Source organism: Phocoena sinus, chromosome 17 (assembly GCF_008692025.1).
Source record: "Phocoena sinus isolate mPhoSin1 chromosome 17, mPhoSin1.pri, whole genome shotgun sequence".
Classification (NCBI taxonomy): domain Eukaryota; kingdom Metazoa; phylum Chordata; class Mammalia; order Artiodactyla; family Phocoenidae; genus Phocoena; species Phocoena sinus.
In genome coordinates, this window is record NC_045779.1 from 37,818,492 (window position 1) to 37,844,038 (window position 25,547).

The window sequence follows — 25,547 nt, forward strand, 5'->3', positions numbered from 1 at the left end:
CCCTGCTTTGATGAGGGGTAAATGAGAGAGGATAGAGATCAAAAGCAGGCTAATCCTTCTATACTTCTTCCTCATTCCCTGTCCTCTCCAGAAACATGAGAATTGAAAGGTGAGCATTCCTTACTCCAAGACTCACTAATAGCTTTTAATTTCTATTATTTGACTTTTCCGAATTTTAAAATTCTAGTTCTTCAGCCAGTACTTTTGGCCTTTCTGTTGCACTTGTACGTGTGCTCAGCTACTATTGGATTCAGGCTTTCGTTAAGTGAAAAGTAGGCACATAAATAACTTTTCTCTGAAAGATTTCACATCCTCATTTGTATTACCTGATTTCATGTTAAAATTAGCTTCGATTGCCTGTATTTGTATACATTATAGTGAGAGAAGAAAATCCAGAAACATGCTTAGTAACAACAAAAGACTGCCTGGTTTACGTCTTCCTGGAATGGTCATTCTTGGGTAGTCAAGAATATATTTATCTTAATATAAAACACTTCTGGGTGTTATCTTTAAATATTTTTCTTGTCCAAAATATTGTAAACTAAGTCTTGACAAATTGGAAAAAAAGTTGAGAGAATCATAAAACCATATTGAGGAAGTCCACCTCAAATTCATTCTAATTGTAGAATGTACAGTTCTTTCATCATTTCTTAATTTCTCATGACAGCTATTGTAAAAGTTCTACATTCATTTTAAGTATCCAGCTACATCTCTGCTCTCTCACCAAAGACAAATAACCTATCTTCGTATTTTACTGAGCAGATCAAAACCATCCAATATGAATTCCTTCAGATTTCCTCTTTAATACTTAAGTATCTCTGTTTCATTATCTTTCCTAACTCCTGTTCCTATTTCTAAGAAAAAAGGACCCTTCCCACTTTCTTAAGCGAATTTTCAACCTGTACTTGTTTAGGTACTTCCTCCAGTATCCTGTTTCACCCACAACCCTTTATTCAGCCAGCTTCTCTGCTGGTCCCTTTCCTTTGCTTATAATACCCTTCAGGTTGCCCCATCTTAAAAACAAACTAACACAACCAAACAGTAAAATCATCCATCAACTCTGCCAACTGTACAGCTTGCTATCGTGTGTCTTTCCTTGATTTCCCAACCATTTACTCTTTCATCATTTGCAGTTTTACTCTTGCCATTTGCTTCTTTGAAAACCTGTTTCATGAAGTCAGCAATGAATTCCACATACACTGGCTTTATTTCTTTAACTTGACACTTATACAGTTGACCCTTGAACGACATGAGTTTGAACTGCATGGGTCTACTTATACATGGGGTTTTTTTTTTCTTCACTCAATATGTACCACAACACTACATGAAGTTGGTTGAATCCATGGATGCGGAGGGGCAATTCTAAAGTTCTATCTGGATTTTTGACTGCACAGGGGTTGGCGTCCCTAACCCCTGCATTGTTCAAGGGCCAGTTGTACAACATTTGACACTACTGGTGACCTCCTCCTTTTTGAAACTCCCTGTTTATGACCTTGCTAAGACTTAGGTATCTTCCCTCTCCTACTTCACATACTCCTGTTTCTCTTAACCCTTTACTGGTTCTTCTTTCTACTGTCTCAATATAATGGTATCCCTAAGATTCTTGTTCAGCCCTTTGATTAATCTGCCATCTTAGGCTGTGATTGTTTAGCCAGTTGCTGAATTCTTGATATGTAAGATCAGTCACACTCCTCAGTTACAGAAACCTATCAGAAAATGAAATATGGTTAATTTGGCTTGACTGCTATTAATGAACCTAACCTAGCTCCTAATGAAGCCCTCTTTCTTTAACATGTGTTCAAAAGGGGTGTTTAAAGTAGCATGAATAATTCCCAAGAGCGTATTCATTTATGTATTGATACAAATAAGGGTCAACTCTAGTAACATTGATAGTTCAAAAGTATGGCATTTATGGTAAAATTCAATTACAAATGTATTTTTCTAGTAAAAGTAGGTTTGTGTTATATAACTTCAGTATGGCTAATTCACTTTCTTTTAAATATCAGGTTTCTTTCTCGGTCGCATATGAAATGGATCAAGGAGAAGCACATGTCCAGACAGATGTGAGTTTATTTTAACCTGTTAAAAATACGGTATATTTTTTAATTAAAAAAAAAGTTTTTACATGTACAGGAAAGTTGTCAGAATAGAGAGATTTGCCATATATCCCTCACCCAGCCTCCCCTAATGTTAACATCTTACATGATGGTAGTACAGTGATGTTAATCAGAAAATTAATATTGATGTAGTCCTAATCTGTTAACTAATCTAAATACTCTTCGGATTTTACAGATTTTTTTCACTATCCTTCTTCTGTTTTAGGACCCAGTCCAGGATCACATATTACTTCTAGCCATCGTGTGTATCTTTAGATCTGTGACAGGTGCTCTGTCATTCTTTGTCTTTCATGACTGACACTGGTATTTTGGACCTCAGTTGGGTTTATCTTATATTTTCCCATGATTAAATGTAGTTTTAGCACAAATACCACAGAAATGATGTTGTACCCTTCTCAGCAAATCATATCAGAAGATACTTGATGTCACTGTATCTTATTAACAGTGATATCACCTTCGATCATATAGCTAAGATGGTGTCCACAGAGTTCTCCACTGTATTTTTCCACTTACAATTAATAAGTATCTTGTACCTTGTGAGGAGATACTTGAGATTATGCAAATATCCTGCTCCTCATTATTCTTTTGCCCTCTAATTTTAGCACCCATTGTTAATTCTTGCCAGTAAAAAGTGTTACTGTGACATTTGTCTGATGGTGATTGTGTATTTCCATCATTTCTTCTCTATTTGTTAATTCAAGTTCTGCTATAAGGAGGGACTGTCCCTTTGTCCACATTGATTTATTTATTCAATTATTTATTTAAATCAGTATGGACTCATGGATATTTATTTATTCTAGCAATAATAATTCATTACTATCTATTTTCTTGCTCAAATTGTCCCAGATTTGACCATTGGGAGTTCCTTAAATTTGGCTCCTATGTCCTTTTAGCCACCTTCCACCACCATTTTTGGAGTACTTCCTTTCTATTTACAGTATCTTTGAACACGGATGAAATTACATTATGAAATTACATAAATTTCAATTTTTTTTTTTTCCTTTAGATTGCTTTGGGTGTGTTGGGTGGACTAGCTGTTTTATTGTCTCTTTTGAAGACAGCAGGTTGGAAGAGACGCATTGGGAGTCCCATGATCGATTTACAGGTATGATCATAGGAATTTTTTAAGTATATTTTTATCTTTTGGCTATTTTATATCCTTCTAATAAAACACAGCTAGAGAATGAGTCAAAAGTTGCCTTGAGTTTCTCTGGTGTATATGACTATGAGAGGTGTATGCTCATTTCCCTCCCACGTTGCTGTGGGCCAGTCTGCACACAACAGCAGAGCTGTTCTTGTTTCCTCACGTCCTCACCAATACTTGCTGTTTTTCAAGTCTTTCCATTTTTTGCCAATTTGGTGGGGTAAGTAGTATGTTATTCTTGATTTAATTTTTATTTCTCTGATTACTCTTCATATGCTTTATTAATCATTTGGGTTTCCCCTTCTGTGAACTTCCTGTTTGTATCCCTTGCCCATTTTTCTAATTAAGTTTTCAGTTTTTCTTGTTTATTTAAACAAGTTTTTATATTTTATTTATTTGGAGTTTTATGTATTTTCTAAATATAAATCCACTTTTGGTTTTTGTTGTTGAAATTTATTCTCCAAGAGTGATTCATATGTTATTTTATCTATGTGTTACTTTGTTTAACAGAAACTCTTGATTTTAATATTGTCACATCTGAGTAGGTTTTCATATTATGGCATGTGCTTTTAGGATCTTATTTAGGAAAGCCTCCCCTATCTCAAGATCAAAAAGGTATTTGCCCATATTTTATTCTATTAACTTTATAGTTTCTCTTCTCAATTAATCTTTTTTGTGTTTGTTTTTATTTTTATCTATCATTTTTTGAATATTTACTATGTGCCAGGCACTTTTTTTTTTTTTTTTTTTTTTGCGGTGCACGGGCCTCTCACTGTTGTGGCCTCTCCCATTGCGGAGCACAGGCTCCGGACGCACAGGCTCAGCGGCCATGGCTCATGGGTCCAGCCGCTCTGTGGCATGTGGGATCTTCCCAGACTGGGGCACGAACCCATGTCCCCTGCGTCAGCAGGCAGACTCTCAACCACTGCGCCACCAGGGAAGCCCCTATTCATTTAATTTTTATAGCAACAAAGTAATAGGTGGTATTTCCATTTCACTGATAAAGAACATGAGAAAAGCACGTAGTAAATTTGTTTGTGCTGGGATGTCTTCCTGACTCCAGAGCCAATGTGCCAAGGAATCAGAGGAGGGGGGCTTGATTTACTTTCTGGAATAGTCAAGAAAAGCTTCCAAGATAAGTGAACTTTAAGCTGGGTTATCTGCGCATTCCACAAATAGTCACTGACAGCCTACTGTCTGAGTGCCAGGTGCTCTGCTAGGCACTGGGGGGATTGTGATAATGAGCAAAGAGAGACATCATCTCTGCCCTCGGAGCTCATGAGAGTTTGCCAGAGATAAAAAGGGAAGAATATTTGTAGAATCAATGCCCATTTCATTCCCCAAAACGTTTGAGATGAAAGTGTGGAATAGTTAATTATTGAGTAAGTGGTTGGAACTGGCAGATGAGGCTAAATATTTAATTTTTGTCTAGGTTGTGGAGGACCTTGTGAGTCAGGAATTTATATGTTAATAAGGAGTCACTGTACATTTTTAAGAAGGGGAGTAACACAATCCAATTTACATTTTAGAAAGCCAACTCTGATGGTAGTATAGAGGATACATTGGAGAGAAGGATTCCAGACTCGAAGAAAATTAGGAAGCGGTTCTAAATTTCTTAGATGGTGAAAGATGAGAAGGGTTGAATAAGACAGAGGCTATTGGGAATGGATCAAAAGGTTAGGACCCAAAAGGTGTCTAGGAAGTGGCTGCAGTTGGTCTTTCTAACTGATCCACGTATACATGAAACAAGGCTTCAAGCTTGAGAAACTGGGTAAATAACATGTTATTAAAAGTAATAGTATAAATAGATTGTGTCTATAATGGCTGTGATTCTCTTTTTAAATTGCAGACAGTTATGAAATTCTTGGTTTACTATGCTGGTGATCTGGCCAATGTTTTCTTTATCATCACTGTGGGAACAGGTCTTTACTGGCTTATTTTCTTCAAAGTAAGTAATTTTCTGAATTTAACCTAAGTGCCAATACCTGAATAACTTGTAAGCTTTCTTTATAAAGGAACTGTCTTTAGTGGAGGATATTTTTGATCGAGAGTATTGGGGCAAATGCTAAACTCACCATTCCCTGAGTGTGCTATGTTTATTGAGTGCATCACCACCTTCCTCTTTTACGCTTTCTTTGGGTTATAACTTGTGTTTAGTAAAAACTTTGTATGGTCATATTGAGCAGCATAATTTTTATCATAGGCACAGAAGTCTGTCTCTGTTTTGCTACCAATGCCGGCTCAGGAAGAACGTTTTGTTACTTACGTGGGATGTGCCTTTGCTCTGAAGGTAAGTTTCAAAGCACGGGTTACTGAATTTAAAAGACCTGCTGATAAGCATATAAGTCTTTAAAATTAAACTGCTTTCAAAATCTTTGGTATAAAATTCAGTTTAATTTTGGAAGAAAGCATGAATTAATTCTGTTTTACTAGGAAGTCTACTTTTATTTATAATAGATATCTTATTCTGAAGATCTGCCTTAAATATTTTTTATTATTTAATTTAACCTGTTAATTGACAGTAAAAGGTACCATGCTGGATAAAGTGCTGAACTCTTAGCATTTGTTCTCTGCCTCCATATTCCTTTCCTCCTCTTCCCATGGCAACCCCCCTCCCTACTTCATTGTTCTGTCGATGGATGTGAAGCTCTTTACATGCTTCTGTGGTAGATCTCATCCAATTGTGTTGTGATTATTAAGTGTCTGATGTTCCCACTGATCTGTGAGCTCCACGAAGAGAGGAATCATCCCATACTTAGATTTTTATCCCTTGTTTGATCAATAATGTACCTACTAGGAGGAAGCCTTAGTTTAAACATATTCTGTAAATGAAAATACCAGAAATAGGGGAAAAAAAACAACAGTGAGAGCATGCTAAAACTTTAAGTAGGACAAGCAAATTATAGTTGGAAATACCTTTACTTATAAAGAAGTTAGATGATCTAGAAAACAAAGTATGCTCTTGGAAACCTTGGGAAAGAGAGACAATTAATGCAAGATCCCTGTATGAGGAGGAGGTAGTGTGTCTCCTTTCATATCCCTATTTCAAAGAAAGACAGAAAAAGGGAAGTCGAATTAATATGTATATAAAAATTCTGTGAATTTGGTGATTCCGCTATTTCGTGAGCTTCTGTTGATCCCCTAATGGTATTACGAGTTTGTAACTTGTAAAAGTTATATATTCTTGTGATTACGGTATGTTTGTTTCTTTTTTTTTTTTTTTTGAAGTATAGTTGGTTTACAACATTGTGCCAATCTCTGCTGTGCAGCAAAGTGATTCAGTTATACACATAGAGACACTCTTTTTTTATATTCTTTTCCATTATGGTTTATCACAGGATATTGAGTATAGTTCCCTGTGCTATACAGTAGGATCATGTTTATCCACTCTGTATATAATAGTTTGCATCTGCTAACCCCAAACTGCCAGTCCATCCCTCTCTGCCCCCCTCCCCTTGGCAACCACAAGTCTGTTCTCTATGTCTGTGAGTCTGTTTCTGTTTTCGTAGATAAGTCCATTTGTGTCATATTTTAGATTCCACATGTAAGTGATATTGTATGGTATTTGTCTTTCTCTTTCTGACTTACTTCACTTAGTATGATAATCTCTAGTTGCATCCATGTTGCTGCAAATGGCATTATTTCGTTCTTTTTTATGGCTGAGTAGTATTCCATTGTATATATGTACCACATCTTCTTTATCCATTCATCTGTCAATGGACATTCTTAAAGAATCACTGTTGGTTTCATAAGCAGGCTTAATGCAGATACTTTAAGGTGCTTTGTTTGTCATTCTCAGGCTCTGCAATTTTTGCATAAGCTCATCTCCCAGATTACCGTAGACATATTCTTTATTGATTGGGAGCGACCTAAAGGAAAGGTTCTTAAAGCTGTTGAAGGTAATGAAAGTAACCATTTGTACCAAGATTCTTTTGCCACCATTGTAGAGCAAAGAAGGTGAAACGCTTTTACTCATTTTATCTCCCCAACCAGGTGAGGGTGGTGTTCGGAGTGCTACCGTTCCAGTAAGCATATGGAGAACGTATTTTGTGGCAAATGAATGGAATGAAATTCAGACTGTGAGAAAAATTAACCCACTCTTTCAAGTACTTACTGTCCTCTTCCTTTTGGAGGTATAAACTGATGTAATTGTGTACAACTTATGGGTACCTCATAAATGTTAATATAATTCCAGCTAAGTTTTCATGTTAGTGGAAGAGTTTTCTAAAGGTTAAAATATTGTAATCAAGCCATTAAAAAATACACATAACATGAAATTTACCATCTTAATCATTTTAAGTATACAGTCCAGTACTGTTAAGTACATTTCCATTGTTGTGCAGTAGTCTCTAGAATTCTGTTCATCTTGCAAAACTAAAACTCTGTACCCATTAAACAATAGCTCCATCTTCTCCCCTCTCCCCAGTGCCTGGAAACCACCATTCTACTTTCTGTCTCTTTGAATTTGTCTACTGTAGGTAAGGAGTGATTTTTAAACCACTGGTTTGTAGCAGAACCCCATAGGAAGCTTTTGCAGGATACCTATGCCTTACCTCACCCCTTGAGATTATGTTCAATTCCGTAGCTCTGAGGCAAGCTCAGGTATCTGTATTTTAAGAAACCCCCACCCCATTATTCATATTCTCACTCCTGTATTAGAACCACTATTAGAAGGTTGAAATTTTCTAATAAATTATCATTGAACACCTACTATGGACTGTGTTCTGTCTTAAGAGCTGGGGCTGTAGCTTAACAAGACACACTGAATGGGTACATGCTTATGATCCCATTACAGTTATTTCATGGGTCTGAGTAGAATTATTAAAGAAGTATTCAGTACTGAATATGAGACTGAAATATGGAACCTGTTTGAGTAACAGGTTTTCTCTAGAATTAGCTGCTTAAGTAAGGTTACATATGAATTATTAACTTGTATGTCTGTCTGCCTTCCTTTTTCCTTCTTTCCCACTTTTCTCCTTCCTTTCCTTTTTAAACCTAGAGGAATGTGTGTGTCCCTAGGATATATGAACACTGTCTCAAAAATTGATTTATAGTAGTGTTTTTTAAAGCTTTAAAAGGTGTTATGTGAGAAAAAAGTATTATAATGAAGTAAGTTTGGAAAACACTGGATTCAATAAAGTCATGTAGATTCCTTTACCATAAAACTTTCCAGAGCTTTTATTCTATGAGGGTGGAAGGCATGGAGGTGAGTATAATATACTAACTTAACTTATTTGATCATGGTTTCCTTTTATCAAAGATGGTATCTTCCTCAAAAGACATTTTGGAAAATATTGTTTTAAAGTATAAAAGGTATTTTACATAGTTCCTGGCATATGTTAAAACTCATGAAATACTGGTTGTTCATTGGTAGTTTACTGAAGAAAGCTTTATTCTCTTGACAGAAATTTTTGAGCTTTGTCTGTGTATATGATAATGTTATATTTGGCCTTTAGTCATATTGAAGAGAATACCAAATGAACTAGCTAAATATTTTGTATTAAATACTTTGTAATTAAAATACTGGATAATTATTTTTATCTAGATTTTCTACCATTTATACAAACTTGAATACTTTAGTTTTTCAAGGTAAGGGGTAGAGAGGAGGGTCTTATTTTCAGACTAGAGGACTTTTCTTTATGTCTGTTTAAATTATTTTTTCTTATTATTTCAGGTTGTGGGATTCAAGAACTTAGCATTAATGGACTCATCTTCTAGTCTTTCCAGAAGCCCACCTAGCTACATAGCTCCTTATAGCCGCATTTTGAGATATGCGGTGTCTACCGCTCTTTGGCTAGTCATTGGAATTATACAGGTAACAAGAGATTGTTCTTTTAAGCAACATTGCCTCTCTATATTTTTAACTCTGTTTACATGCTAATCCTCAAATATTGACCACAACATGATTTCTGTAGTATAAAGAAGGTGACAAGAACAACAATAATAATAACTCATAGCTAATTTTTACATAGTATGATAATCTAGGCACTGTGTTAATTTACTGCATTACACAAAGTAACTTAATCTTTATAGTAGCCCTCAGAGATAGATTCTTTTAGTATCCTCATTTTATAGCTGAGGATGCTGAGGCACAGAAAGGTTAAATATTTACCTAAAGTCATGCAATTAGAAATTGGCAGAACTGGAATTTGAAACCAGGCAATCTGATTTCAGAGTCCATTTCTTCTCAGTAGTGGGTCTCTGAAGGGTCTTTCAGAGTCTGCAGCTTTCTAGTCACAGGATCTAGTTTATATATAATGATAGGAATTGCTAAGGTACCCTTAATCTTTTCTTTTGAAATATAACTTATAGTTTACATTTATTTATATATCATTAAACCTCTCAAAAACCAGTACCCCTTCTGAAATCTTCTCTGAAATATTTATTGAAATAGCTGAAACTAAAAATAAATCTTCTCAGGTCCCAGGGCTCTAGCAGAGGATCTTTTCTGTGCTTACTTCCCTTATCTTCTTAAAGCTTTAAAAAAAAGAATGAAGGAAGAAAAGAAAGAAGCAGCAGCTACAGCGCTTAACTCTGATCTCTGCATTTCTTTCTCTTGCTTACAGACACTCCCATGAGTGGAAAAAGGCTTTCTGTTTGATTAAGATCTCTCTAACTTTTAAGTAAGCAAATGAAGGTGGGACCTCTAGAAAGAATAGGTTGAACTTCCTGTAAACTGGAGAGCAAATATTGCCTTAAAAGCTTATTTTAAAAGATCTTTGGGATTGAAATCCCAAAATTCCTACAGAATTGGACCCAGGTGTCATTCTGAAACTTAAGAATAGACTCTTTAAATTTGCATTTATTTTAAGTTGGTGAGACTTGTTCAAACTTGAAGCTATAGGATAGAGCTAGTGAGGGATAGTTTGACAATTGGAAGAGAAAGAGAGACAGAAATTAGGATTTGAAATAAAATTCGATTAAAAGAATATGGGGTTTGATTTTTTTCCCTTCCAGTTTTATTGAGATATAACTGACATACAACACTGTATAAGTTTAAGGTGTACAGCATAATGATTTAACTTACACACATCATGAAATGATTACCACAATAAGTTTAGTGAACATCCATCATCTCATACAGATACAAAATTAAAGAAATAAAAAGAAAAATATTTTTCCCTTGTGATGAGAACTCTTAGGATTTATTCTCTTAATTTTTATGTATAACCTAAAACAGTGTTAATTTATCATGTTGCACATTGCATCCTTAGTACTTATTTATCTTATAACTGGAAGTTTGTGCCTTTTGACTGTCCTTATCCAGTTCCCCCCACTTCCCCCTCCAGCCCCCACCTCTGGTAACCAGAAATCTCATCTCTTCTTCTAAGAGTTTGTTCATTTGTCTGTTTGTTTTTGATGTATAATTAACCTACAACACTATGTTAGTTCCTGGAACACAGCATAGTGATTTGATATTTCTATACATTTCAAAATGATCACCATGATAAGTCTAGTTACTGTCTGTCAACCGTATTATGGGGTTTGATGTTTATCATCAGTATAATAGTAAGAAAATATTTATTTTTACATATACCAATATAAGTTTTTGTGAATAGATCAGATTTATCTGGGTGTAGAGAATTTAAAGGAATACCATCTGAAGCTTTTCATATTGGTTGAGTACAACAATACAGAAACCCCAAACAGCAGTGGCTGAAATAAAAGTGAGTTTTCTGTCTCCTGTGAGAAAGAAGAGCAGAGGTCGGCAATGCAGGGCCAGCAGGGTGGCTGCTGTCAGGCCCAGATGCCTGTTCTTCTGCTCTGCCCCTCAGGACTTTACCTCTAAGGTCACCTCGCAGTCCGTAATGGCTGATGGAGTTGCAGGGGTGAGCCAGGGGAGAAGACCTCCCCCTTTCCTCTTTATTTGTTCACTATGAGTTTTAACTGAAAACATTAAAACAGCTTAACTACTCATAATGAATTATGAAACTGTAATAGTTAAATTGTATTATCATTTATGAGGCATTTATTCTTCCTTATTTTGTAGACCTGCAAGAAAGTTTGCATACTTGTGTTGTTTTCTGTTCTGCATTTCAGAGGAAGATTATTAAGAGAAAGTCTAAAAGTTTTATAAATCAAAACCCAACTGAGAAGTAAAATATAAAGAGAACAAAATTTATATATAGCTGAGCATAGGTGGTTTTTAGCTCACGTTTTAGGTATGAAAACAATTTAGCTCATTTCACATGAAACACAAGCAGGTAAAGTAGTAAAGCTGAATCATGAAAACCCCTATCAGTTTTTTTTAGCATGCCTCTTAATTTGTCTTTCCCCTGGTTTCTTGTCTTGTGTGCCGGAGTCTCAAACAGAGCAAGTCTCGAACCACTTGAGGGGGTGTCACTGATAAATGGGCTATGAAGGAAAATGTCAGCAAACACAAAAAAGCAAATCCTGCCATAACTATGTAGTCCACCCAGACTGTTCAGCCACATACCCATCGATGGATCCAAGTATTGCAGAAAAGAATAATTCCCTGAAACCCCTGTTCAGCTAGCTTCTGGCCCTTGTAATCCATTTGTGTGGGCAGTGAGCTCAGATGCTCCAGCATGACTGGATGCTGAGTTTGGGCAGCCCAAACTCAAGGACCATAGGGGCCGGGGTCTGGTCCTGTGTGCAGATTGGTGGGCCTGCCGATCCGGGGAGTGCAATGGACGCTCACCCTCTCCTCTTTGAGAGCCCTTTCAGAAGTGTCTTTGACATCTTCTTGGTCAGAACTTGGTCACATGGCCACACTTCACTGCACTGTCAGCTGGGTAGACCCCCTCAAAGAAGGGGTCTGTCACTAAGGGGAAGGGAAAGGATTGTTCAGGCAGCAACTAGCTGTCTTGGGCACTACCGTCTAACCTTGTTCTTTGTTTCTCACTTTGCTGTCATTTGATACCATGGTCACATTCTCAAACTATCAGTGTTTATTCCTAAAATATCCATAAAAGTTCCTTTAGCCTATTACAGTTCCATAAATTTGTCTATACAAAATCTTCTTGATTCTCATAATATTAGGCTTTATTGTTCACTCCTTATATTTCTCCAAACCCAGCTTCTTCAATTTTTAAGTGGCATCTTTTAGTTTTTAAACTTTGAATGTTACTGTTTTTCATGTCATTTAAAGGAGTTTTAAAATGTGTACATTGAGTATTTAGGAAAGTCTTTTCAGTGTTCACCTGCTATATTCATTTACATATCTGAGTACGTGTTATGTGCGAGGCACTGTGCTGAGCTCAGAGATATGCTGTAACAAGAACAAGTCACAGTTGTGACAAGTGCTGTGAAGGGCATCAGCAGGGAGATGAGATAGTGAATAGAGGGGGAGTGGAAGGGGAGGGGGAGTTAGGAATGCGACAGCAGGCGACAGCTTTGTATTGGGTGGTTAGGAAATGTTATCCTTCTCTGAAGCGTATCTAAGAAGGCCTACAATGTAAACTTTTCTCTTGTGATTTATAAAACTTCCCTTTGTAGTATTGTTATTAAATCTATCTAAGAAAACACTTGAAACCATCCCATTTGAATGTTTAACACATTATCTGTAGTTGAAACAGAATACTTGACATATGCTTTTTATGTGCTACTGTTTCAGAGAAGATTAATTTGAAAAACAGCAATTTTTCTAGTGGCTTTTTGAATTTAGGAGATGAGCGGAATTGCAGAACCAGACCTAAATCTGGCCATTAATGCATTGGTTTATCCTAAAGCTTTTAAAGCCCCTTACTTCCTCCCCCTGTGTTTGTCCTATCTTATTTTAAAGACACAGAAGAGTTTTTTAAATTCAAAAGAAGCTCCCTCAGTGAATCTTAACACAGTTGCAAAGCACTCTTCCTTTGACAGAAGAATCAGAAATGATAAGTAGGATTTTATCCCACAGGAATTGTTATTGGCCACTATGTTCTTGGTTGGAACTTCTTTTTTCTTATGACACTATACTGTGGTTATAAAAGAAAATTAAATCCTAAAATCTAATAAACATAAACTTGGCTTAATGTTTCAGATTGTGTTCTTTGCTGTCTTTTATGAGAGATTTGTAGAAGATAAAATTCGACAGTTTGTTGATTTGTGCTGTATGAGCAATGTAAGTACTTTCTGACTTTATCTTGTAACTGTTATTTCTCCCTTTTCAAAGGTCATGAGTACACTAAGAGAGGCTTTAAAAGTGATTTGCTATGATTGTATTTTTAGTCTGATTTCCACTGGTGGTTAATTCCAGAGATGGTTATAACAAGCTACAAGTTAATATTTACTGTCTTAATTTTTCCTTCTTTATTTGCAGTTTCTTAATTATGAATTGCTTATGCCACCAAACAGTTGACTCAGCCTGAGTCCCTGAAAAGTTTTCATATATCAACCCTGTTTCTTCCTTTCTTGGGAGTGTCTCCAGTCTCTTTTGCATCTACTTTTTAAAATAACCTCATTATCCTCTATTATCTTATTATTCTCTTTATATGTTTTCCAAGAATTCAACCCTCATTATTTTGAGAGAAAGGAAGCAATTTTAAGAAGAACTTAATTTTTATTGTCTCGCAGATGAGTTGCTAACTGCTTCTTCTTCTCTTTTGATAGATATCAGTGTTTCTGTTATCCCACAGATGTTTTGGTTATTACATTCATGGCAGATCAGTACATGGGCATGCTGATACTAATATGGAAGAAATGAATATGAATCTTAAAAGAGAAGCGGTATGAATGTATTTTATATCTTTTTGTTTTTTAAGTTGAGAGATGGTTTCTCTTAATCTGGGATTTGTAGTAATCTTTTTAAAAAATCCTCATTGATTACTTTTGAAAGTTGCTAGGATACCAGCTCATTACCCTGAACACTGAAAGGGAATGAGTCAAATTCCATCCTACAGTCCTTTTATGAACTGTATTTCAAAGTAACCAAATAATTCATGAGGGAAAGATTTTTCTGTTGGAAGAAAGTAAAAGGAATTCTAAGTTAGAAAATCACCATTTGTAATGACTAATGGATTAATGCCTATAGGCTACGATCATCAATGGATGCTAAAAATTAAGTGAAGGACGACAGGGAACTTTATAATGAGGAATCAGGTTGATATAATCTGAACACACTGGCTCAACCTTACTACAAGTAAAAGTTAGGAAAACTGACATTATGCACTTCCTGTTATGATGCAGTAGGGAAGTACATAATATCACCCATGAAATATTCTTGCCTAAGAAAATTGAACTTGAATGTAATCAAGCCTCTAACCACCAGTTTACAGGAAATAGAGGGGATAGAGACAGAATAATACCACAGGAAGCAATTAGCCAGATGCAAAATGTTAGGATGTCTCACAGGACAAACGACCCAGTGTCTCCAACAAATCAAAGGCATGAAGAGAAAAGGAGAAGTGGTGGTGGTGGTGGTGGAAGAAGACTGTTAGATATAAGAGAAATTTAAGAAAAAAAAATAATCAAATACAATATGTAGACTTTGATTGGATCCTGATTCAAACAAACCAACTATAAAAAAATCTTTGGGAAAAATCTTGGAGATTTGATAGACTAAATATTAAATTATATTAAGGAAAGATTAATTTTATTAGGTGTGAAAATGGCTTTTTTTTTCAAGGTCTTATTGGTTAGAGATACATACAGAAGTATTTGCAGATGAAATAACATAGTATCTGGGGTTTGCTTTAAAAGAAAAAAGTTGAGAGGATAGATGAAAATTGGTAAAATGTTGGTAATTGTTGAAGTTGGGTGATGGATGGTTTACTGTTCTTTCTACTATGTATATTAGAAAACTTCCATAAGAAAATTTAAAAAGAAAAATATGTACTTAAGAGGAAAAACCCTTGATTAAGTCCCTTGATTAAGGGACTATACCTGTGACTTGCAAGAACTTAATAGATGATAACAACATCTCAGAGAAGAACAATTTGTTTAATACATTGAACTGAATCAGTTGGTAAACTATTAGAAATCATACCTGGACCGAAAGGTTAAATTTAAAAATGAAACTATGAAAACCTAGAAAAGAATATTTCAGATTGGGAGATGACAATCTAAGCATAAAATACAGAAAGCATCAAAAAAGTAACATTTGTTGATTTTACTTTATTAATGTAGAACATTTGTGTAGACAGCAATTATATTAACAAAAGACATGGGGTAAAATTCTCATAGTAAATATGACAAACATATTGATAGCTATTGAAAGTCATATAAATCAGTAAGCAAATTAAGTTAAAACCTCAATGGAGGGACTTCCCTGGTGGTCCAGTGGTTAAGACTCCACACTTCCACTGCAGGGGACACAGGTTCAATCCCTGGTTGGGGAACTGAGATCCTGCATGCCGCAGAGCACGGCCAAAAAACAAAAACAAAACAGAACAAAACAAAAAACTCCCATGGAAAAATGACAAAAAGATTTTTTTAATATGTAAATAAACAGAAGAGACTAATAAACGTCTAAAAAATATTCACCTCATAAATCATAAAAGAAATGAATGTAAAAATAACATTTTTACTTTCTTCAAATTACCAAACTTTTTTTTAAAAAGCTAATAGTTAGTAGAATCAAGGACAGGGTGAAATGGGCACTGGTCTCAGAATACATTTTTACAAACCTGCTGGAAAGCATTTGGCAAGAGTTTTTTAAGAATTCATTATCTTTGGGACTTCCCTGGTGGTCCAGTGGTGCAGAATCCGCCTTACAGTGCAGGGGACGTGGGTTCAATCCCTGGTCGGGGAACTAGGGTCCCACATGCCGCGGGACAGCTGGGCCCACGCGCCACAACTACTGAGCTCACGTGCCTCAACTAGAGCCCGCATGCCGCAAACTACAGAGCCCATGTGCTCTGGAGCCCACACACCACAGCGAGAGAGAGGAAAAACCTGCATGCCACAACTAGAGAGAAGCCCGCACGCCACAACTGGAGAGAAGCCCACACACCACAAGGAAGAGCCGGCGTGCCGCAACTAAGACCTGATGCAGCCAAAAATAAAAAAAATAAAGAATTCATTATCTTTGACTTACTGATTCTATTAATCTAACTCAAGGAAATAATTAGCAATGTGAAAAACTACTTAGGTTCATGATCTTCATCACAGGGCTTAATTTATAAGGGCAAAAAATATGTAAAAATGGGAGAATATTAAGTAAATTGGTTTACCTATACAGTGAAACCCTAGGTAAACATTAAAAATCATGTTTTATAGAACATTTAATGACATGGGGAGTTGCTGAGGATATAATGTTAAGTGAAAAAGAAATCAGTACGATGCCTGTTTTATGCCATCTATATGTATATACCTAGACAACAACTGGAAGTGAAATACCTTAAAATACCTGTATCTCTTGGTGTTCAGATTATAGGTGATTCTTTTTCTTTTTTTGTATTTCTCCATATTTTATAAATTATCTGTAGCAGCATGTGCTTTTTTAATCAGGAAAAAAAATTTTTTTTTTTTTAAATAGAGAAATTCACTACACATAGACTGCCTTTAAGTCAGTAGAAAACCAAGTGTTATATTATGTTTCCAGCTTAGGTTTAGGTAAAGGAGGAGAATGTTAAGCTCCAGAGTAGGCAAATAAAATTGAGAATGGAGGCAAGAATACTTATGCTGAACCCTAAAGCATCTATGAGAATTGGTTAGGTCGGGGGTAGGGCAAACTGACAGGCATATGGTTCTCAGGATTCAAGTCGTGTCAAAGAGACTTGAGTATAACTGATTCACTTTGTTATAAAGCAGAAACTAACACACCACTGTAAAGCAATTATACTCCAATAAAGATGTAAAAATAATAATTAAAAAAGAAAGAGACGAAATAGATATCTGGTCTATAACATTAACCATTGGGTCATGTATCACTACCTTTTTTATTGGAAGTAATTAAGGAAGCATGTTAAAAGTGTTTAGAAAACAAAAAAGACCATTTATAAAAGTAGCTAATTCTAAGACTAGACTTTTTGTCATTTATTAAAGAGCAATAAATTAATTATAAAAAAGCTAAGAATGGGCTTCCCTGGTGGCGCAGTGGTTGAGAGTCTGCCTGCTAATGCAGGGGACACGGGTTCAAGCCCTGGTCTGGGAGGATCCCGCATGCCGCGGAGCAGCTGGGCCCGTGAGCCACAACTACTGAGCCTGTGCGTCTGGAGCCTGTGCTCTGCAACGAGAGAGGCCGTGATAGTGAGGGGCCCGCGCACCACGATGAAGAGTGGCCCCCGCTTGCCGCAGCTGGAGGAAGCCCTCACGCAGAAATGAGGACCCAACACAGCCATAAATAAATAAATAAATAAATAAATAAATTTTTAAAAAGCCAAACATTTGAAGCCCTTTAAAAAAAAAAAAAAAAAAGCTAAGAATATCAATATACAGTGAACTTAGTATGAGGTTTTTTTTTAAGTAGGCAGAGTAAAGGAGATGATACAGCACCTGCAAGGAAGTATGACGAAATAGAAATTAGTAAAACCTAGAGGGGAGTGGGAACCTTGAATACTGTTGGGCTCTCATTGTCTCAAATATAATAGTTCAGTACAATTTCGGTTGGCTTCCAAATCTTGTAATGTTAAATATTGTATTTTCTTTTTAAGATAGGCAAAATTTTCATAATCTTGATCTTAATTTAAATTTTTTAACTTTTCAGGAAAATTTGTGTAGCCAAAGAGGTTTGATACCCAATACAGATGGTCAAACTTTTCAAATTGCTATTTCTAGCCAAATGAGACAACAGTATGACAGAATCCATGAGACACTAACAAGGGTTTGTATAAAGTACAATTCACATATATTTTGTCAGTATTTCATGTTATTTAGATACCAAGGATGTAAGGCATGTTGCATTTATCCTTGTCTCTTTTTCACGTTAGAAAAATGGCCCTGCTAGACTATTGAGTTCATCAGGAAGTACTTTTGAGCAGAGTATAAAAGCATATCATACTATGAATAAATTTCTTGGCTCTTTCATCGATCATGTATGTATCATCATTTATTTTTAAGCTAGAATCAAAATGCAATTTTAAAAAGTTAACGAGGAGTGTCAATTATTTCTTCAGTCAACCAAGTCAGTGGACTTATGCCTTGTGGGGTTTTTTTGTTTGTTTGTTTTTGCTGTAAAAACTAATACTGTGGCTTAGGAATGGAGTTAAGTTATGTAAAAGGAAAGGATTTTTACCTGTCTATTAGCATGATGATTACCTTAAAATATGTCTGTACTGGAATTTTGTTACTTAACAAATATTATCAATTATTTATTGTAGAAATATGCTATGACTGTATACCTAAAAAGCTTGTTATAAATTGATTTTCAGTATATCTAGTCCTAAGTACTACTAATAGCATTTAAAATTTAAAACATTCCTAAAGAGTATTTTGTTATAAAGTCCAGCGTAGTAAATTGTCTTTGAAGAACAGATTTTCTTTGTGTCCTATTCATTTTTCTTTTTCTCTCCTGATTTTACAAAAATTGGGAAGCATTCATTTCACTGCTATTTTTGAAATGACTCTCGTTTTTTATATTAGGTTCATAAGGAAATGGACTACTTTATAAAAGATAAATTGCTTCTTGAAAGAATTCTTGGAATGGAATTCATGGAACCAATGGAAAAAAGCATCTTTTACAATGGTATCCTTCAAATGCCTTTGCTGAACTTGATTATTATTTTCCAAGTTTGAAAAAACATGCTTGTAGTTTCTGTCTTTTGATTTTATACTTTTATATAGGAAACATAATGAACTTAGTTAACTTCAAGGAATGATAGTAGTTTTCTGTGTCCCGTTTTATTATGTCATGTATCAATAGCAAGAAACAAATATATAAAAGATAATTATTCTACAAGAAAGTAAAAAAAAGCTGAATTTCAAAATCAAACAAGACTTCCCTGGTGGTCCAGTGGTTAAGGCTCCACACTCCCAATGCAGGGGGCATGGGTTCAATCCCTGGTTCAAGGAACTAAGATCCCACATGCCACATGGCACGGCCAAAACAAAACAAAACAAAATCAGTGGTAGACATGGATGAGATAGTAAAACAAATACATAAAGTTCAGATTTTATTGGACTGTTCATTCAGTGGCACACTTATGAAACACTTAAGAATAATGTTCATGATTTATCTTTAACATTTAATTTTTCATTTTATCCAGCTTCTTAAAAATTGCATGTATCTGTGTGACAGGAATAGTGACTAAACATGTTTTTTTATCATTAAAAAGAAAGTATATATGTCACTGTCAATGTGACTGATAACCTCTTGTGTGGCTTGGGAAGAATGGAAATGGTATAACCAGTGTCCTGGCCTAGATATCACTTACCCTTGTGTTATTGGGTGTCACATATTGTGTCCGTCCTGGGATACACAGACTAATGGTCCCTCCCTTGGGCATCTTGTTTAGTAGACTGTGGAAAGTAGGCATGTGATTGGGTGAGTGGAGTGATGCTGGGATAGAAGCTTGTGCAGATACAGGTTGCACTGGGTGCAGAAAGGAAAGTAGAAAATCTAACTAGATACAGGGTGAAGCCAGAGAGGCAACATGGTGAAGTTTGAACTGGGTCTTGAAAAATAAGATGGTGTTGTCAAACAGGAGGGTCCAGGTAAGAGAGGTGAAGACGTTTGTACAGAAGGGGGAAAGGGCATTATACACTTAAGGAACTTTATGATTGAAGCCTCGAATGAAGTGGGTCAGTGAGAGAGAGTGCATGAACAATAAAGAGGGCAGACACTGAATCCCAAAGGCCTTGTCTGACACCCTAAGGAGTTTTGCTTTATCCTATAGAGCACTTGTTTCCAAAAACATTTTTAAAAAAATTTTTGTCCTACAAGGTGTGTGCAGGTTGATCCATGGAGGTGTGAGAAGAAAATATTAAAAAGTCTATTTGTATATTTGCAATTCCATCATTCTTAATTTATACTTTGGAAAAATTATATGTAGTAGTAATTAATAAACTACGCCTATTATGGGATGCATGCTCAGCATTTTATTCTGATAAGGATACATGATCAGAACAATTTGGAAACCACTGCTAATGAACATGGATGTCATCAGAAAGCCTTCAGCATATCTGATTTATAAATTGGAAGAATTATTCTGGCAGTAGTGAATAGGTTGAGTTAAACAGATGTAAGACTATAACAATATAACTTAGTCATTAAGAACATAGCTTTCATATTAAAGAATATAGCTTAGTCATTAAGAATATAGCTTTCACAATAAAGTTTTCTGGTCTTGGGTTCAAAATCTGACTACTAGTTTTGTGTACTTGAGAAAGTTGTTTACCCTTTCTGAACTTTAATGCCCTCTCTATAAAATTAAGTATAACCTTCTAAAGGTTGTTGCATTTACACCTGTGTAATCATTGTGTAAAGAACCTGGTATGGGTAGGCACTCAGAAAAATGATGTTACCGTTTCTAATAATAATACAATCATCATCAACAATTTCTTCAACTCTATTGGGAAATTAGGAGAATATGAGCTAAGGCAGTAGTGATGAGGATAAAGAAGAAGAAAAGATTGCCAGAGATGTTAAGGAAAAGAATGTAGGAGAGAAAGAGTAGTCAAAAATCATCCGGATTTCCAGCTTGTGTGACTAGGTGGTTGGTGGTGGTGCCACCCTTCTCTGAGACAGGAAGTGCAGATGGAGGACCAGGTTTTGAAGGAAAGAGGATGAATTTGGTTTTGAGTATGTTGTGTCTTGAGGTACCTTTGGGACATCTAGGAAGAGATGTCCAGTAAGCCATTAAATGTAAGGAACTGGGGGACTAGATCTTAGGAGAAAGTAAAGGCACACAGTAAGCTGGGGAGTCTCATCAAATGAGATCATTGCTGGAGCGATGGCAGTGAAAGGTCACCCACGAAGAGTGTATATTGCTGGCTTGTTTATTTTTTTTAAATATGTATACAACTATATGTACAGAAGTGCATATCTTGTAAGGATATAGCTTAATGGCCAGTGAATTTTCACAAACTGAATATATTCCTATAACTAACTTCCTGATCAAAAAAGAATGTTAACAGCAAGCCTGATGTCCTCTTGTATAAAACAAGAGGTCCTAACTGGGTATCCATGGGCAGCTGAATCACTGAAGTGATTCTCTGTACCTCCCTGAAATTGTGTGCAAGATTTGTATATGTGTACTTCCCCCACTTCCTCTCGTGAAAGGGTCTGTAGCTTTCATTAGAATCTTAAAAGGGTGTTCACATCCCGAAAAGGATGAACCCCTACTTGGGGAGTGAGAAGAGAAAAGGTCTCAGAGAAGAACCTTAGGGGACTACTTGAGACATAAATTATAGCACACTATTCTAGTCCTTGCTGGTTTTGATTTGCTTTTTATTTATTTATTTTAATTGAAGTATAGTTGATATACAATGCTGTGTTAATTCTCTGCTGTACAGAAAAGTACGTTTTGCTTTTTAAACTTAATCTATCTCAGAGAATCTTTCTAAGATTCTTTAGCCTTTAGTTATATAAACAGAGAAGGGATATTCATTACCTGATCATTGAAAGATATTGACTGTATACTTAAACTACTAGCAATTACAACCCTTGGTGCAAATGATAAAACTGCTTTTTATGAGCAGAGTTCTTTGATTAACCTTTTAGATTAGCAAATTTTAATACCCATTATTTTTTGTAAACCATGAAGTATTTTTTTCTTTTTTTAAATTCAGGTATAATTGACATACAATAGCCATGAAGTATTATAGTAACTAGTTGTTTTTAAATATCCAAGTTTTATCACCAGAAATTTATCACAGGTTTATTCTATTTTTAAATTTCTAATTTATGTCTTACAAATTGCTTTTTTTTTGATAGATGAAAGTTATTCTTTCAGCAGTGTTCTGTATTATGGAAATGAAGCCACTCTTCTTATTTATGATCTGATGTTCTTCTGTGTTGTGGATTTGGCTTGCCAAAATTTTATTTTAGCATCCTTCCTTACGTACCTACAGCAAGAGGTAAATTTAAGAATTTTTTCTGGGTTTCATTTAAAAGAAGTATGTTAGAAGTAGATATTTATTTTTATAGCAGAGAGTAACAATGTATAGTCTCACTAGGAATTTATAAAGATTTAGAATATGATTCGCCCTGCCAAAAAAAGGAAAAACATTTCAACGAGGTTCATTCTACACTTTCCTTCAGGGTCAGTGAAGTACTGAGGTCTCGGGGAAGGCATAAGTTGCTTGAGCAAACGTGAAAGGAACCTAATAGGAAGACATTAAATTACCCATCTCTCCTACATGCCAGCAGTGAGCAGTAATTAGAGTCCCATTCACCCTGTGCACCAGATGTTACTGTAACAAAAAGGCAAGCTCTGAGATGTAGCTCGAGGCTCAGCCACTTTAACTTGTAACTCTCACACATCCCCTATCTGCTTGGATTAGAAAACAATTGCGTGGATGGGTGTGGAGCCTGAAATGGAGACTTCAAGAAAAACCAAATTTGTTCTAGAAATGTTAGTATTCATAACACCCAAATATTCCCCACTATGTCAAAGAAGTATATGAGTTAATAAGATATAATATATTAGTTTTTGATAGGGATCTAGAATTAGAACAAGTTCTGTTCCTAACAGTTCTTTTGACGTTTCCATAGCTTTTAGAGCTAGAGGAAACTTGTCTTGCCAAATATTTAAAAGTATATTCCTGTGAACCTAAGGGGATTTGTATTATTAATTTATAAAAATATATTCTGAATAGGGACGCACACTGCTTTAGTATTATGAAAGATGATAATAGTCTTGAAATAATTTTGTGTATTGCCATGGAATTCAGAGGTCTGATACATGAAAATAAATAGTTGAGAGAATTAGCTAGTTTAATTTAGATATTTTAATTGATGTGCACAATTAATTTCCTTTATATATATTTTTTTCCTTCTGGATTGTTTTACTTTTTTTTCAGATTTTTAGATTTATTCGTAATACAGTAGGACAGAAGAATTTGGCATCCAAAACACTGGTGGATCAAAGATTTCTCATTTAATTTATTGACTAGATAAAGACAGTTATAATCATGGCAAAAACAAAGTCATGATTATCAGGTTAGTTTGCCATATTTTTTAAAACTTGTAATACAAATTATTCTATTTTTATTTGTTTTTTAATCTACAGAAAGATTTATTTTTATAACTTGTAGATACATAACTTGCTTTGTGAACATGTAGTGTGATACAGTGGAAAATATTATTTTCCTATTATGCATGGTATTTAATTCACCAGCTTATAGACTAGATAGCTTTGACAATGGGACAAAAAAAATCTAAATATTGCTTTCAGCATAACATTTTTTTAATGATATTCAAAACAGTCCCCATCATTTGTCTCTGTAGATTATTTTATGAACTAGATTTGCCTATATTTTCTCACACTGAAAAAGAATTTTGATTCCAAGTTCAAGCCTAGTTTTCAATTCAGTATTTTGTTTTACATATTTTGTGGTTAAATAAATGTTGAAAATATTTTCAAGTTTACTTAGAAATTTGAAATTGTATATGGGCTGAATCAATTTGCCTCATTTTAATTGTTCACCCTGTTTGGCAGTGGACTGATTCACTATTGGAATAATAGGCACCTCGTGAAATGGTACATAGTCATTCCTTTGTATACCTGTATTATTAGGTCAATATACTCTTTCCATGAAGTATGTTTATCTCTCTAATATCATTTACATTATTGAGCTGTAATATGTGACATTTTCCTCAGTATAGTTTTTTATACATGTATTCATTACTTAACATTTTAAGAGCACTCCCAAAGCTTTGCTCTTCAGTTATGTTTAAAGATTGTAAATAACAAACTGTAAGTTATGTTACCAAGGTGATTTATTGAAAGTAAACTTAGGCTTCATAGGTTAGTAGGCTAGTACTTTTTTTTTAAATAAGGAAAAAAATATGAGGAGCCAAAATATAATTAATGTAAATCCTGAGCCATGTAGCTCATAGTTTTCCGTGATATTATTTTTCTTCAATATGCTCTTTAATAATCCTTTTCCTTGTATACCATGAACTTGAAAGTCACCTTATTTCAAGTATAATGGTCATTAACCCCCAAAGCAACATTTCTTACTGCCTTCTATGTTAATGTGTAAATACTTAAATGTAATGCTATGTAAATATTGTTTATATTACTGAATTGAAAATATAGAATAAAACATTTGGTGTTTCTCTTTCCTGTTTTATTAATATGTATTTTATGAAATAGCATTTAGGAATACAACAGTATTGGGGCGGGTGTCCCCAGCCATTGCTAAAGCTGAATCCTTTACATTCTCTGAATCTTGAGGATGACTGAGAAGAGGGGAGGCTAATAAGTTGAGGATTTGAAACTCTGGTTTCTTAAGGGTCACAGTACAGAAATGCCTTTCTAAAAGCCTCAGAGATAAGTAAATGTACCAGCATGGATTTTTAAAGCTACCTACTCAGAAGCTTATGAAAGAAATACGACTCTCATTCTACATAAAAGAAGTTAATATTCGTGTGAATGTATCTAAGTGGAAATTTCAAAAAATATGATCGGTTGGTTCACCTGCTGATAAATTAAGACAGAGAAAAGACATTTAAAAAATCATTTGAAAGTAGTTTTGTACAATATTATTTTTATTTTGGTTAGATACATAAAAGGGTGTACAGGTTTTCATATACTATTGACTCTTGTGTTCATATTTCCACGATTTAAACTTTGTGATCATGTGCTTAATTTTCTACTAGACCCATAATCTTTTGTCTATTTCTGTAAAACCAACCCACAGTATTTTGTATATTATATCCTTAATTTTACTGATTACATAGAAACATTTGATAAATCTCTTGGTCATTTCTAATGACCCTAGGTTCACCTAGAGGTTCTTTACAAGCTGCTGTGTGCTTTCTATCCTCCTTATTTATTTATTTATTTTTTTAAATAAATTTATTTTTGGCTGTGTTGGGTCTTCGTTTCTGGGCGAGGGCTTTCTCTAGTTGCGGCAAGCGGGGGCCACTCTTCATCGCGGTGTGCGGGCCTCTCACTATCGCGTCCTGTCTTGTTGCGGAGCACAGTCTCCAGACGCTCAGGCTCAGTAGTTATGGCTCACGGGCCCAGTTGCTCCGCGGCATGTGGGATCTTCCCAGACCAGGTCTCGAACGCGTGTCCTCTGCATTAGCAGGCAGATTCTCAACCACTGTGCCACCAGGGAAGTCCTATACTCCTTAGAAATGCATAGGCCCTTGAAATAATTCTGCAGATCAGTGTCTCTATTTGAGATGCTTATACTCGCTTACTTCTTTCATACTGCTGCCCTAGCAAACTGCCTTTTGAGAAGGCTCTGCTGTTTACCTAGATTGAGAAGCATTCAAAATGACCATTAAC

At 35.3% G+C, this 25,547-nt stretch overlaps 1 protein-coding gene and 1 pseudogene across 3 annotated transcripts in view; one reads left to right on the forward strand and one right to left on the reverse strand.

Moving 5' to 3' along the window:
• The window catches only part of TMEM67 (transmembrane protein 67), a 44,537-nt gene extending 19,415 nt beyond the window's left edge, over positions 1-25,122 (forward strand). Inside the window, exons 15-28 of one of the 3 annotated variants that reach the window (XM_032610190.1) lie at positions 2,007-2,063; positions 3,124-3,222; positions 5,111-5,209; positions 5,465-5,551; positions 7,061-7,160; positions 7,255-7,367; positions 8,936-9,076; positions 13,247-13,327; positions 13,816-13,932; positions 17,852-17,968; positions 18,075-18,179; positions 18,727-18,829; positions 22,019-22,161; positions 23,107-25,122. In XM_032610190.1, coding sequence (XP_032466081.1) covers positions 2,007-2,063; positions 3,124-3,222; positions 5,111-5,209; positions 5,465-5,551; positions 7,061-7,160; positions 7,255-7,367; positions 8,936-9,076; positions 13,247-13,327; positions 13,816-13,932; positions 17,852-17,968; positions 18,075-18,179; positions 18,727-18,829; positions 22,019-22,161; positions 23,107-23,187 — 1,443 coding nt within the window. In that variant the 3' untranslated portion in view covers positions 23,188-25,122. Of the gene's footprint in view, positions 1-2,006; positions 2,064-3,123; positions 3,223-5,110; positions 5,210-5,464; positions 5,552-7,060; positions 7,161-7,254; positions 7,395-8,935; positions 9,077-13,246; positions 13,328-13,815; positions 13,933-17,851; positions 17,969-18,074; positions 18,180-18,726; positions 18,830-22,018 lie in introns of all 3 variants that reach the window. The other 2 variants (XM_032610188.1, XM_032610191.1) reach the window with 2 other exon arrangements.
• LOC116742508 lies at positions 11,500-12,538 on the reverse strand (annotated as a pseudogene).
• Positions 25,123-25,547: the final 425 nt, after the last annotated feature.